Source organism: Uloborus diversus, chromosome 4, assembly GCF_026930045.1.
Source record: "Uloborus diversus isolate 005 chromosome 4, Udiv.v.3.1, whole genome shotgun sequence".
Classification (NCBI taxonomy): Eukaryota; Metazoa; Arthropoda; class Arachnida; order Araneae; family Uloboridae; genus Uloborus; species Uloborus diversus.
In genome coordinates this window covers 193961372-193977635 of record NC_072734.1, presented here as the reverse complement: position 1 = coordinate 193977635, position 16264 = coordinate 193961372, and the positions used below count along the sequence as shown (strand labels likewise).

Below are 16264 nucleotides of genomic sequence, written 5' to 3'. Positions count from 1 at the left end.
TTGTGCTTAATTTCCATTAATGAAGACGGTTTAATATGAATTTTACTTTTTTCTCATATTTATATTCCAACTGAATCATAGTTTTTCTCTTTGTCAACTTAAAAAAAACTTATTTTAGGACTTGTTTTTAATAGTTTAAACCAGAGTCAGAAAGTTATTTATTTACTTTTTTGCTCACTCCACTGTCTTATGTGCTGCATTCATAATGTTAATAAAAAGCATGTTCATTAATTAGTTCCTAAATTAGTTAAAATATCAACATTAAAATTACTGTTTCATTGATGCGTTAAATATTTTAAATTTGAAAACTGAAAAGTAGTCAGATTAAGAGTTAAAATTACTAAAATTTAAACTAGCTACTTCCGGTTCCTACAAAATAAGCACATGTTTTTTGCCATTTCTGCAAATATTGGCTAAAATGTTTTTACCGGGACAGTTTTTACCAATTGGCAAACAATTGCATGCTGTCTCAACAGGGTTTCCACTACCATTGCATTTTTTGCTAAACGTGAAACCTCTTTTTTTATTGAGAAAAAAAAAGCGAAGCATTTTCGATTTTTTGCTCAAATAAAATATTTTAAAAAAAACCAGAAACCTTGATCCAAGAGAGGAACTAAGCATGCGATAGTCAACTTAATCTTTTTCAAATTTTGGCAGAGATGTTTAAATTAAGTTCAATAACACTCAGTCTTATCTGTCATGTCCCTCCAATAACTATTATTAGGAGGAGGATACTGCAACATTCAAAAAACTAAAAGTGTTGTTAAAAAATAACTGTGCACTTATTTCTTTAAAGCTGTCATAGATGAAATTTAAATTTTATTTTCAAAGTGAGATGAAACACACTCAGCTATTTAGAAAGATATGAGAATGTGTACCATTTTAGTATTTTGCTAAAACTTTTTCCCTAAATTAAGCTTTTATGCTGAAGAATATTTGAATGTAGCTTAAACCCTGTGTCTCAAAGAGTGCTTGGTGAAAAAATCTTCAAAAGTTTTTTTGAAGATGACTTTAATGATGCATTACGATTGACCTACAAATATTTGAGCAGTTTAAATCAATATCTAACTCAAAATAGGTACGTTTCTGTTCAAGGTTTGTTTGTGATATGATTAGCGATGTCTACGAGAGTGTAGGGACCACAAAATTAAGAAATTATGGCTGTTTAAAGTCACCAACTGTGAAATATTAAGTTTGCAATAGTGATGAATGAATTAAAATTACCACACCCCAAAATAATTTTGTTTTATGCATTTCATGAGCAATGAGTTTAGTAATGTAGATAGGTAGTTCAACCAAAGAGAATATTAAACTAATACCTTTCTGAAAAATGACAAAAAATTTCGAATGAGACTGAACTTATAATACAGTCTGACCTCTACAGTTAACGAACAGTTTAACAAACCTCTATTTAAAGAACTTTGCAATTTAGGGAATTTTTCTTTTTCCCCAACTAAAATGAAGGCAAAAACCCCTGTTTACCGAACTATAAACACTGAATTAACAAATAATTTTTGCAGCCAAAAAACATTTTTTTTTTTTTGGATATTTGAGCTAAGAAATATTAGATTACTTTCCAAGTGATCTATTCTTATTGTCCAAAGCAGGAAAAGACTTTTCTTGGAATCGGCAGTTTTTGACGGGCGAGGGGGCAACCAATAAATAGCGATTCTGTTGCAGAAAGTGATAATGAAACTCCCATTGAAACTTACTTTTTTAAATGCTTTATATGGACTGGAAACTGCAAAACCGTATCTCATGCAGCAGGCTACACATGACATTTTCTTCTCTCCATGAAGTCGAAGGAGATTTACTATTTTGAGTCAAGTATCAAGGAAATTTTCAAACATCTATTTTCAGTAGTTTCAAATTGACTAGTGTGTAATAAGTCGTGGAAAGCGGAATAAAAAGTTTACACTTTCTGATTATGGATATTTTTGTGCAGTTGCTTATTAGAGGTTTTAGATAAGGGGCCATTCCACCTTGACATGCGGGACAAAAATTTCATCAACATTTCATCATATCTCTTAATATTTTAATGAAACTGGGGAAAGCATTTTTTTTAATCTTTACATTTGATACCTGGCACAATTATATTTTTATTAAACAATTCCATTATTTAAAATAAAAATCATTTGCATGCCTCACGTGTGGGACATCCAAAGTCAACCTCTGGTAACTTGCTTATGAATAAGCTAATATTTTTGCTCTTTTTAGTAAAGCAATGATGAAACAAATTGTAGATTTTGAAAGCGATGGTTTAAACGTAAAGGAATCATATCTCATTAGTTTAGAAATAATTATTTAAACCATTGAAAAAAAAATATGTATATGCCCATTCCATTGAAAATGGTCATTTTGTCCCCCACGTGACGGTTCCTATATTTCAATAAAAAGATTAAATTTTGAAGAAAGTTTTTGCTTAAGAAGTCAAACATGCTTTTGTGATTTCTTTAGCAGCAAAATTTTGTTCTTTGTCCTTTTAAATTATTATTTTTCATGAAATGTATGAAGCGTCACGAGCAGGACAAAATTATCGTTTTCCGTGGAATGGCCCTAAGGTAAGTGCAGTTTTTAAATAAATTTTCATACCCTGATATTACGATCAAATAACCTCGATTTAACATATAAAAATTTCAGTCCCGTTAAATTCGTTAAATTGGGGTCTGACTGTAATATCTTTTTGAAAAATACAAAAAAAAAAAAAAAAAGACAAATGAGGCTGAACTTATATTATTGTGGGCTGGTTCAAGAATGATGTCATGCTTTGAAGGGGGGTGGGGGATTCCCACGAAATTTTCCCAAGAGGGAAGGAGGAAGTTACAAAAAATGACAAATGCACATTTTTATGAGAATCTGTTTATGAAAAATAGAGTGTGACATGTGACCAAGGGAGGAGGGGTGGGGGAGGTGAGATGTGATATTTTGTGACAAAGGGGGTCAAAAAGGTAGAAAAACATATCATTTATGGACAGCCACTTTCAGGATTTTTAAGTGATGTTTTTTTTAAATTTTTTTTATGTATCTGTTTGCAAAGCTATGTAGTATTTATTTATTCAGAGTATAAATTTTTGTTTTAGATTTTGATTAACAATGAATGGCAGAAATCTGTAAGTGGAAAAACTTTCCCCACTGTAAATCCAGCCACAGGAAGTGTGATTGCTCATGTGGAGGAAGGAGGTGTGGTAAGTAGATTTTTTTTAGACAAGGGGATCCCGGACAAAGACAAAGCTGATAATTTAGCAAAACAAGCTGAATCATGCCCCGAAACACCTATGATTCCTATTAGTATTTGGAAATTCGTATATAACTATATATAAAAAAAGAGGAACTAAGAAATGTTGAGAACTCAAAATATTACAGAAAATTCAAACATGTCGAAAACGAAAACTAATTAAGTCAAAACTCTAAATGGATTAAAAATCGAAAAGATGAAACAAAATTAAGTAGAATTTTAACAGGTTCCTATCTAAACAAAAGAGAAACTTTTCGAATTACGTAAATCAGACTCCCCCCTCCCCCCCCCCCCCCCATGTGATACCTGCCAAAAAATCGAAAACTCGGTTTATATCATTTGGAATTGCGATAAAAACAAGGACCAAAGAGCTGTTATTTTAAATCTATTATCTACTAACAGCTTCAGTTTATCTGACATTTTTTACCAAGATGCCCTCAAAATCCCAAACTTTGGGAGAGGTATCTTGGCCTTATTCTGATTTTGTCCTGTCTGGGAGCTCCTTTTATTCATGGCAGAAGAGAGTCTCCTACTTTACATACTTTTCATTTCTACAATTTTGAGATTTTACATTGCTTGAAGCAAAGTGAACTTCTATGGTTTAATAAATTACTTCAAGAAAAATAAAATATAAATATGTAAATAAAAATAACTGAAATTTTTTTCAATCTGTGTTTTTATTTCCTTTAACAAAAAAGGAAGTATTGTATTCACGAAAAAATTTTCACTCAAAAATCAGCCTTAATTTCCACTTTGCTCACCCCCGAATGAATGTTGTGTTTTTTTTTTCGACTCGACCACGCGTGGATATGTGCCTAGGAACCTACAGACAACCGAAACATCCATTTTGACAACCCCCGAGTTAATTACAACGAATTTTCTCGTGACGTCTGTATGTATGTATGTATGTGCGTATGTATCTCGTATAACTCAAAAACGGTATGTCCTAGAAAGTTGAAATTTAGTACGAAGATTCCAAGTGGGGCCTAGTTGTGCACCTTCCCTTTTGGTTGCATTCAAATGTTCCTAAGGGGATCTTTTGCCCCTTTTTAGGAGGAAATCATCGTTAATTTCAATTTAAATTTAAGTGATGTTATAATTTGTCGGACACTTGGCGATATATCGCCAGTCATTTGGTCGCCAAGTTTTGTCGCCAACTTGGCGACATATTTGGTGATGTTTTTTTTTTTTTTTTAATTTTAAAGTAGGTTTCAATTTGGCCACTGTTGGTGATATTTAGAGAGTAAACCATTGAATCGCATTAAAATTGCCAATAATGGGGAAATGACATTAAATTGGAGTAAAAGGAAGTCATGTGATGCACACATCAGCTCGTTTCATGAAATTTTATTAATATATGTAATGGAGGCAAAGCGCTATGTATGCAGCCCTCATCATTATATGTCTTGGGTCTTAAACCTGTAAAGAAAAAGTAAGTTTTTTTTTCTTTCTTTTTTTTTTTACATTTACATTTTGTGAATTAAAATTTATTTTTCTGAATTCGGCTACTTTGGTGAACTAATCTTTGTTGCAGAAAGAGCTTAACTTTTCTTAAATTCTTTGATGTGGATTTTCTGTGCACATGTGTTCCAGCATCATATGTTATTGGATTCTATGATGTATCAAATCAAGGTTTGCGCTGGACACTAGAGAACAGGATTACACAATGCCCACAACTTTTTCTAAACTGAAACTGTTACAAACGAGCTGATGTGTGCATCACATGACTTCCTTTTACTTTAATTTTAATGTCATTTTCCCATTATTGGAAATTTTAATGTGACTCAATACCTTTCTCTCTAAATATCACCACTAGTGACCAAATTGAAACCAGATTTTGAAAAAAAAAATTGTCAAATTTGTTGCCAATTTGGCGACAAAACTTGGCTACCAAAAGATTGCCGATAGATCGCCAAGTGTCCGCCAAATTATAACACCACTTAAATTGAAATCAAAATTAACAATGATTTCCTCCCAAAAATCGGCTAAAGACCCCTTTAGAAACACCCGAATGCAACCAAAACGGCAGGTGCACAACTAGACCCCACTAGGAATCTACGTACCAAATTTTCAACTTTCTAGGACATACCATTCTCGAGTTATACGACATACATACGTACATACGGACGTCACGAGAAAAGTCGTTGTAATTTACTCGGGGAATCATCAAAATGGATATTTCGCGTGTCTATACGTTCTTCGGCTCTTAACCGCGTGTGGTCGAGTCGAAAAAATCTCAACATTCATTCGGGGGTGAGCAAAATGGAAATTAAGGGCGAATTTTGAGTGAAAATTTTTTCACGAATACAATACTTCCTTTTTACTTTCTTCTATATCTAATATATAGAAGAAAGTATTGGATTCGTGCAAATTTTCGAATTTCGAATTTTGACGGATTCGAACGTTTTGAGGTGTGCTGAGTCCATTTCGACTATTTTTGGAAAATGTCTGTCTGTCTGTGTGTGTGTATGTGTGTGTGTATGTATGTGTGTGTGTGTGTGTGTCACGTCTGTGTGTGACCAGTTTTTTGTGGCCGCTCTACAGCAAAAACTACCGCATGAAATCGAACGAAATTTGGTACACATATGTGCCCGTATGTGAACTTGTGCCCATTGGTTTTTGGCGCGAATTCCTCCAAGGGGGGTGGAGCAATGGGACGTTTTTTGAGTTACGCGTGCTTGCTATTCCTCAGGAAGTAACTGGCGGAATCAGACAAAATTTGGTCCATATGTTGTCATTAACAGGAACAGGTGCTGATTCAATTTTGGTGTCAATAACTCAATCGGGGGTTCAGCTATAGAATGTTTTTGTCGTCGATTGTGACTGCTGTATCTCAAGAAATAATGAACAGAATGAAAGAAAAATTTATCGGCAAGTAGCCCTTAGTGGGTATAAGAGCTGATTTTATTTTGGTGTCAACAGCTAAAAAGGGGGGTAGCGCAATCGCCCGTTCTTTTTTTCCATTGTGAGTATCCTACCTCAAGAAGTAATGCTGCGTTCTGGTTGAAATTTGGAATATATGTGAATCCATACGTAAACAGGCATTGGTTCAATTTTGACGCCAATCGCTCCAAGAGGTGTTGATTTTTTTTTTTTTTTTTGAATAAAAATAGCTTTATTAATGCAACAATAAGAAAGATAAATCGTAATAGATTGTCGTCTGCGTATTTCTCGTGATTTTAATTGTATGGAAATGATCGGAAATATTATCTCAATGATTTAAAATTTTTAACTGTTGCCATCTTATGTTTGTTAACAAATAAAATATTTGTAATTAATTCAAGCAAGGCTTTTAAAATAACTTTCAATTTTCGCTCTTTGCTTTGCTTTTGCAATAATTCAGACATTGGGATGGTCGTCAAGTTTTTGCATGTGTCATTTTGTTTTTGTTGGGAATATTGCTTCCTCGTCAAGCATGGGGAGGGATCAGAAAAAAAAAAATAAAAATATAGAAGAAAGTTTCGTGATGGCCACAACATACTAGTTTGTAAAAGGAAGTAAAAATATTTATATATTATGGTTTATTGGCAAAATTATACATCAAGAATTTACATTGCTAAAAAATCTTAGGAAATTGCCAAAATTAAGCTCAAAATTAATGTTAAGGAGAATATTATTGTCATTATGTTTTTTTTTTTTTTTTGTGAGTAAACTAAGAATTTTTTAAACTTAGACAAGTAAAAATTTCAGGACCTGTCAAATTTTTCTGCGAGGTGTAGTCGAGAATCACCGATATAGATAATTTCATGAAATTGCAAAATTATATTCAGAAAATATCAACGTATTTGCACACTGGAATGTTTAAATACAGTGATTATAAAAGCTCAAATTACATAATTATGTATGTTGATTTTTATTTAAAATATTTGAATTGAGCTGGGAAAATAAACACTTTCTGAATTTCATAGTAAATTGATGATCACACTTTATGTTACTCAACTTTTAAACATCATAAGTTTATTTTTTTGTGCAATTTGAATTAATTTTTACGGTCAGCTATACGTAGCCATAGTCATGGGGTTAATATCATTTTAGGTAGATTTTATTTTTTTCTTCATTTTAAAAATTCCTTTCCAGGAGGACGTGAACAAAGCTGTACAAGCGGCCCGCCACGCTTTTCAGTTTGGATCGCCATGGAGACGCCTCGATGCTTCCGAAAGAGGAAGGCTGCTCAACCGATTGGCGGATTTGATCGAAAGGGACAGAAATTACTTAGCGGTATTTTCCATAGACTAATAATAAGAGTAGACCGAGCTTTCTCATTCTTGCTGATGAAGAAAATTGGTTCATAGATGTATCATGTGACTAGTGGAAGGGCTTGGCGAAGACTTTGGCAGCATGGTTGCTAGATGGCAGCATTATCTATAGTTTGGCACTCGACATGTATTTTAAGACAACGTGTTTTCATTAAAAAAAAAACTTCCAGGTGCAGAGATTGAACTGTTTTTCTTTTAGTTATGCATTATTTTGACATTAGTAATCAGTTTTCGGTAACTTTTATTTCATTTGGAGCTGTCAGCGTTGGCGTGAACGAAATGGCGTAAACGTTTTGCGTTAACGCAAAAATGTACTGATCGGTATCTTAAATTGAAACTGTAGGTAAAAATCTTACCGTTTGCTGATTCTTCTTGGTCGCTTGCATCTTTTATTGCTTAGAGAGTTATTGAAATTGACTAAAGAAAATGCACAATACTATCTAAACGAAAAACTCACTATATTAACAAAATATTTACAACTTAGAATAACAAATTCGCAAATCGGACTCCATAAAAGATCATTCTTCCGTGTTCCATCGATTCTATTTATTTTATTTCGCGCTGGCGTTGATCGTCTGCTACGATTAACGCCCGCTGTTGCTAGGATATCCGCCAGTCACATGGTTTGGTTTATGAGCAGCAAAAGGATTGCCGTAGCTCGGTCTACTCTTATTATTAGTCTATGGTATTTTCCCTCTTCTTTTTTACAAGGAATTTTATCAATAAAGCTATTTTTTACTCCCGACACACAAACGCAGGTGGTTATAAGTTTGACGCGTCTGTGTATTTGTCTGTGGCACTCCAGTGCCTGAACGGACAGACCGATTTTGAAAAAAAGAAATTTGTTCGAAAGCAGAGTTGATCGAGAGTGTTCTTAGCTAGGTTGCGGCTTCGATGACCCTAATTAACGAAGATATTAATAAAAAGCCTCTAAAAGGTTTTTTGCGTTTTTTTTTCAGTGAAATATATTTAAAATTTTTAAAATTTAATACCAAAATCAAGAGTTTCCCCCGTGTCTGATAGAATGTGTTGGGAACTTGCATGTTTCATAGAATTCGAATTATAACGTTTTCTTAAAGCAGATTGTAATAACAGCTAAGCCTTTATTCACACGATTGATCGCCAAAGTCATTGTTGGCCGACAAGGAAATGAAAAGCAATGATATAAAATTTCTATCTGTTGCCAGTTTCTATTTGTTCGCAAATGAAATAATTGAAATTGATTTTTAATAGTATAAGGCTTTTAAAAGGATTTTCAGTTTTCCCTCTTGATTGTACAGTTGCGACTCAGTTGGTTTTTTTTTTAAATTTTTAATTTAAAATAGCTTATTATTTCCTTGGATGGCTAATTAACCATTTTATAGATCAGTGGTGCCATCCTTGCAGGCTGTGGGCCCTATGTGGCTGATCCATGTAGCCTGTCATAACGTTCAATGTTACGAAGCAAAAACTATGTCCTGGAGCCTACCAAAGCAACAGATCATCTGCATTAAAAAACACTTAATGCAAATTTACAAATGCAAATAGTTGTCTGATTTTGGTTTCCGAAAATATATGGAAAATTAACATTAATAAAAGAAACGTTTAACATTGATAGCAACAGTTTTTGGTTTTTGTAATTTTCTTCTATTTTCTGTGTTTTCCCATATTATCTAGAAAGCATGTAAAGAAATTTAAAACTTGTGTACATTCTGGCCCGCCAGGTCCCTCTTAATGTGAGGTATAGCTCCACTGACATTGATTTTTTTTTTTGAAACATTTGTTGTTATCTCTATATATATTTTTTTAAACTATGTCTTATCTTATTTGTTTTTAAATCAACATTTTTTTCTTTGCTAAAATATTATCAACATTTTGAAACACAGTGAACTCCCGATTATCAGTGGAATAGGGTGGTACGTTAACCGCGGATAAGCGAAAACCGCAGATAATCCGAATAATAGGTAAAAAGTTTAAAATCAAAAATTGTGAAAGGACCCGCAGCCAATCCAAGTGGTGGATATTCCGACCGCCAATAATCCAGAGTTTACTGTATCTGAAAATCCTTTAAAATTATTTTGAAACAATTTTTTTGTCAATTCGTTTATTTTCGCTTCAATTTGATAGTAATCTACTACTCTACTATTTCTTTAGTCCTTCAGAAATTTTTGAAAATGCATTCTGTTTTAACTGAAATTTAACTGCATTTGAGTCAGTTAATACTGATGATGTTGCTTTGTCAACACATAGGAATAAAACTGTGTAACATATTTTTGAAAATTCTCAAGAGCACTTAATTTATATTATTTGGAGGGAAAGGGTTTCAGAAGGCATCCAAATATGCTGTTTGTATTTTCAAGTTGCTAGCTTACTTCAATATATCTTGTTCTCTATAACATTTCCAATTGCCATAATTAACTTCCAGTCCACAATCCTGACTTGAGTGTGAAAATGCTTTGGGGTGTTTAGCTCTGTCAAGAAAGAACAAGGGCTTGATTTTCAACACCAGCTGCAGGGAAATTAGTTTTTGTGTTATATTTATTGAAAGTTACTTGATTTTTGACAAACTATTGTTATTATTTTAGTCTTCTGTAATTTTAAATACTTGTCTTGAATTTTTAATAAACATGTTTGGAACTGTGTTTTTTAAATTATATTTATTATTTTTTTTCTTAATTGTCAAAAATCTAAAGCTGTTAAGATAAAAAAAATCATTTACAATTATTTTTCTTTTTTGATACTAATCTTTACTAATATTATAAAGAGAGAGGGTGGATTTTTGTGCGTTTATATGTTCGAGGTAATCTCCGGAACCACTGCACCTATTTGAAAAATTCTTTCACTCTATGAAAGGCGCTTTCTTACTGAGTAACATAGGCTATAATTCGAAAACATCCAATAAATAGTTCTTTTTTTAATTCAAATTTAGGCCCAAATTTCACATAAATTGCCTATAATATGCTATTAAAGGGGTGAAAAATTACTTGCACATATTAATATAATGTATCATTGAAAAGGGTAGAATTTTCTGCGTTCTAAACAATTTATTTCAATGCTCTAACTTAATTACGGCGGGAGTAATATGCGTTTTAGCTTGAACTTCTTAGGCTTAGCTGAAATTTAGGCACTACTTTCTTTTATTAAATTTATAAATAAAAAGTGAAGGAATTGTCCCACAGTTTTCTTTTTGACAGCATTGGAAAAAGCGAGATTTTTTACTCCAGATCTTTCTCGACCTGTGGTCGAAAAAATTAACTTCTATCTTCAAAGGAAAAAAAGTTACAAGCGTTTTTAAATCAATTTTGAAATATGTCATTTTGATTCAGGTTGTCAACCATTTTATTTCATGTTTCCATGGTTATGCTTTTAAAATCCATCTTTCGTACTTTAAATTCTTAAAAGTATTTTAATATCTGTCGTCAATGTTTGGAAGGATAATTTTGTATGGTGTTTTTTTTTTTCTTTTATTTAAGCCTGATTATTGAATATGTGTCACTCGACACAATTTTTATTCTAAAGGTAGACGGGCAAAGCCAGGCAATGCAGCTCTCAATATATAAAGATTTGAAAGCTACTGTTAATGTGATTTTATACCTTTTTGTTTGTTTGGCAAAAAAATTTATTATTGCCAAAAAAAAAACATCCGGTTCACTCACAAAAGGGCTGGGTTCCGGTAGCGTGGTCGCTTGGTACGTTAGACACTGAGCAGGGTTCAGTCTAGGATTATTGTTTTAAGGCAACCGTTAATGTAATTCATTGTTTTGGCGATTTGTTCTGAAATAAAAGAAACTTTTGATTTGTTTTTATCCGAGTGAAATGTACGACATTTTCTTTTTTTCCGACGATTTTTGAATGGTCCACGGGATGTTTTTTTTTTTCGCTAGACGGATGGATTATGATAGCGTGGTTGATGGGCAAGTTTGGCGATAAACAGTAGAGCTGCAGAATTATTTTTACATTTGAAAGATATTATTTGATGTCTTTCGAATAAAAAAAAGTTTTTCAAAATCGGTCCAATCCGTTTAGGCCCTAGAGTGCAAAAGACAGATACACAGACATGTCAAACTTATAACCCCCTTCCTTTGTGTGTCGGGGGGTAAAAAGGGATTGAATGAAAAGGTAAATGCTATAATAAAAAGTAAATTTCATAAAATCTGAGTGGTATAAAAAGGCAAGCAAACTGGGTGCTTCAGGCAGCTCGGTATTTAAATATTTGGCTTTGGGGTCATTCCATGTCAAGTGATCCAAAGTTTTTTCCCTCACCTTTTTGTATTTCTTTGAAATTTGGCTCATCGATTGTACCCTTTGAGGTAATCAAAAGTCCAAATTTTTAGAATTTTATCTCTTTTATTTTTTTATTTATGACACTTTGATTTTTGGAAAAACCCGCTTTTTTTCATGGATGCTTGAACATAAAATGGACGATAACTCAGCACCAAATATAGATAGAAAGATTTGGTAAAAAGCATTTTAAAGTACATTAGTTGCTGTTTAATTTGATATGCAACATGATTAATTTCAAAAAAAATTTAATTTCAAAAAAATAAAATTTAAATTTTAAATTTATATTTCTCAAAAAAGGTATAATGAATTTTTTTTTAAAAATTCTCAAAAATTTGTGTGTATTTTATCTTCATTTGTGCAAAGTTTCAAGTTGGGATCTCAATGAGATCATATTTTTATGAATTTTTAAATAAAATTTGACTTATGAAACAATGACATTTTTCAGATTCTAACTAGTTAAATATGGTCTTCTTTTACTGGGGATGGTCTAGTAAGTAGTAATTGATCATGACTATGCTTGAAATGAACTGACATGACTTTGTAGATTAGTACCCCCCCCCCCCCTCCGCCACACAACCACTTTTTATCTTTTTTTTTTCAAAATTGTATTTAAAAAAAAAAAGCCGGCACGTAATAGTTATAACCATAATAAACTGGGATGCACGCTGCTAAACATCAGTAGTGACTAAAGCTTATAAATGGGGGGGGGGGGGTCATAAAACTAAAAGTCAGAAAAACTGAAGAGAACCACTCATTTGCAGCTTTTTTTTTTCTTTCGGAAAGTGGGACGGTAGGGGGAAGGGGGGGCAATCTGGAATGAAACATAACAACATGGAAGGTTATGCTCAAATTAGCAAAATTTGTTTGATCTATAACTGCTTTTAATATATGTATAAATAGATCTCGCTGCATTGCTCTCGTTTACAAGTGAAATTAAAAGAAAACTAGCATTAAAGAAAAGAAAAAACAGCTGCACTCCAAATGTTGTAGAAAGACAGTTAGTTTTATGCGGACAGACATATGACCTGATACTTAGATTTACTTTTAGTTTAGTGTAAAAAGAATGAAACAACACGGGGGGAAACACTCCTATTTTGCTGTGATCTTGGGGCAAACTATTTCTTTCCTCCATCCAAAACTGGAAGTTGGTGCAGGGGTAAGGGACGAAATGAATCATAACTTTCCTTATCAGATAGTGAAATAATCAAGTACACTTTGTGAAGTTCAGATTGAAAAAGAAATACTTAGTCTGAAAAAAAAAGCATCAGGTGAAGCGTGATACTAGTATAGTGTTAATCGTATGTGTGAGTGAGTGGGGGGGGGGGGGGGGGGGGTAATGTACTTTGTCTTGCTTTAAAGAAGAACATTTACCAGCTTTTAATATGTTTTCTATTCATTTTGGTTTTTTATTCATTTATTTATTTTTTACATTTTGAAAATAGTTTTGAAAAAAAAAAAGATAAAAAGTGGTTGTGTGGCGGAGGGGGGGTACTAATCTACAAAGTCATGTCAGTTCATTTCAAGCATAGTCATGATCAATTACTACTTACTAGACCATCCCCAGTAAAAGAAGACCATATTTAACTAGTTAGAATCTGAAAAATGTCATTGTTTCATAAGTCAAATTTTATTTAAAAATTCATAAAAATATAATCTCATTGAGATCCCAACTTGAAACTTTGCACAAATGAAGATAAAATACACACAAATTTTTGAGAATTTAAAAAAAAAATTCATTATACCTTTTTTGAGAAATTTAAATTTAAAATTTAAATTTTCTTTTTTAAAAATTAAAATGTTTTTGAAAATAGTTATGTTGCATATCCCATTAAACAGCAACTAATGTACTTTAAAATGCTTTTTACCAAATCTTTCTATCTATATTTGGTGCTGAGGTATCGTCCATTTTTTGTTCAAGTATCCATGAAAAAAAGCGGGTTTTTCGAAAAATCGAAGTGTCATAAATAAAAAAAATAATAGAGATAAAAATCTAAAAATTTGGACTTTTGATTACCTCAAAGGGTACAATCAATGAGCCAAATTTCAAAGAAATACAAAAGGGTGAGGGAAAAAATTTCCCAAATTTTGGATCACTTGACATGGAATGACCCTTTGGAGTTTTCAAATGGCATGTTGTATTGATATTTTCCCCCTCTTTATCTTTCAGAGCTTGGAAACATTAGATAATGGGAAACCGTTCTTAGATTCATATCATGTTGATTTAGATCTGGTTTTGAAAGTCTTCAGGTAAATAATTTTCATATTTCCTGTGATGCTTTTGGGTTTTGATTAAGTATTTGAAATAATAACTTTTTGCTTGAGCTCTGTGTTTTTGAAATTACATGTCGCACAAAACGTGCTCAGATTTATGATTCCAAAATTTGGAAGTAATTTTAGAATACAATGACTAGTACAATAGATATTGAGCATGTAAACTTTTTAAAAGAAGGATATAGGTTCATGTCTAAGATTAAGAGAAAGTGCAATTTTTAAAAACTTCAACATAAATTCCTAGTTCTTGTTTGTGGCTCAAGATCATTTTAATGTGCAAATATTCAGTTTTCTAGTTGAAGCAAGCTATTTGCTATGTTTCATGTTTAATAAATTGGTTTTTCTCAGCATCGTCTTGTGCCAAAATAATATCACAACTTTGCTACTGCAAATATTTTTCGTAACCTAAGTTTTTTTTTTAAACTTTAAAATTTATTAATAGAAAACTAAAGGACCTTAACACAAAAATTAGATTTTTTTGCTGATAAAAGTTTTGTTGAACTAGAAGAAAACATTAATTTTTACGAGCAAGTAATTTTAAAATGAGAAAGTTGTAACCTTTATCTGAAGTGCATGCCACTTTTCACAATAGAGAATATTTAGTGGGTTTAATAAAACCTTGGGATAATTTGTGTTCTCTAATTTAAGAAATACAAAAAGAAATGTGTAGTATGCCTTGAGTGAAATTTGTTCTGGTGTTCATTCACAAGTCACTAGAAAAGAAATGTTGTTGTAGCCTTTGTTGTGGTATCATTCTAATATTTTTAAATTTTTGTTGTTTCTATTTAATTTTAAGAAGTAAAATTTTGTCACGAATGTTTTGAGATCGATAATCAAATACCTGCTGCATTCTGAACTTTAGGGCTGGACGATGTAGGAATTTCTACATTGTGATGCATTGCCAACCTTTACATTGCGATGTTTTTATTATTTCTTTAACTAAAACTTGCTTGTTTAAATTTTACAAAATACATACAAGATATAAAAATTGTATCACCTGGAGACATTCAAAGAGGATTCCATAGTTTAAAAAAAATATAAATACTTTAAATCTGAAAATGTCCACCAATATATCTTAAATTATATTTAATCTTGCAAATTGAACAAAAATAAACTGCCCAATATTGCAGGGGGAGGTTACATATGGGGTCTAAAGCAAATTTTGCATAAAACGGATTCAGTTTATATTTGACTTCCAAAATTTTGCTCTTCAATTTTTTTTTTCCCCTGGCAAGTGACTATATGATGAACTTTCTAGTTCATCATTATATCTTTCTTCAATAACTAGAAACATACGTGCAATTCTTGCATGTTTTGTGAAAAATAAAGGTCTAACTCTTTGCACCTTCATTGTTAAGCCAGGTTGGATTAACACACCACTAATAACATCAGTGTGAAAAATTTAGAGATTAAAACGGCAGCAACCCTTGGCCAATGTCTGTACATGGGAGCAGTATAGATGCATCGGTTTAAAGAAATATTTTTAACCAGTTTAACGATGTGGGATGCACACCGGTTTTTGGCGATGTATCGCCCAGCAATACTGCACTTTATAATCCAAACTAGTTCTTATATTTCATTATAACCTCCCATACATACTTGCCTATTAGTGTCGATTTTGCGAAGATGTTGCCCCCCTACTTTTATTTTAAAAATTTGAAAAAAATGGAATACTCTTGTATAAGCAGAGCTTATATTTTCTGGGGGGAAAAATAGAGAGAGGTAAACTTTTGCCATGATTTTTGAAAATAAAAGTTTAAAATGAAGGAATATATGAAATGTAATGAACATATTTTATTTATGCTTTCGTACCAAAAGTTTTCATTTCTGTAATAGCAGTTTTTGTAAAGGGTTTGTTTTCACCATTGCAGTATTCATTAATGGCTGCTTTTGTTTTGAATTAATACCCAAAACTTTTTATGCTGTAGGCATATTACATTCATTTTCTTAATGAGCCTTGAATGATCAACTATCTGGAAGTTTTGGTGGTAATCTGGCATTTTCTCATTTTTCTAGAAGTCTGTCAGTAACTGTAATTATTTAGTCTTCATTTCACATATGGACCATGTAAAATTGTATCAGAATGTTTGGGAATTTACTTCTTTAGCATTTGTTTAAAAGAATAAGACTAAAATTAGGAAAATGTTCACGTTTTTGAGTGTTTTTTATTTTCAAGCATTGTTTAGGGATTTTTTTTTTTTTTTTTGGAAACTCAGTGTTTCTTATAAGTCAACCCCAA

General features: G+C 32.2%; 1 protein-coding gene across 1 annotated transcript in view; it reads left to right on the top strand.

The window, feature by feature from the left end:
• The window catches only part of LOC129221428 (aldehyde dehydrogenase, mitochondrial-like), a 37157-nt gene that overhangs the window by 583 nt on the left and 20310 nt on the right, over nt 1-16264 (top strand). The window contains exons 2-4 of the mRNA XM_054855911.1: nt 3081-3185; nt 7313-7453; nt 13922-14001. Of these exons, the coding sequence (XP_054711886.1) occupies nt 3081-3185; nt 7313-7453; nt 13922-14001 (326 nt within the window). The remainder of the gene's footprint in view (nt 1-3080; nt 3186-7312; nt 7454-13921; nt 14002-16264) is intronic.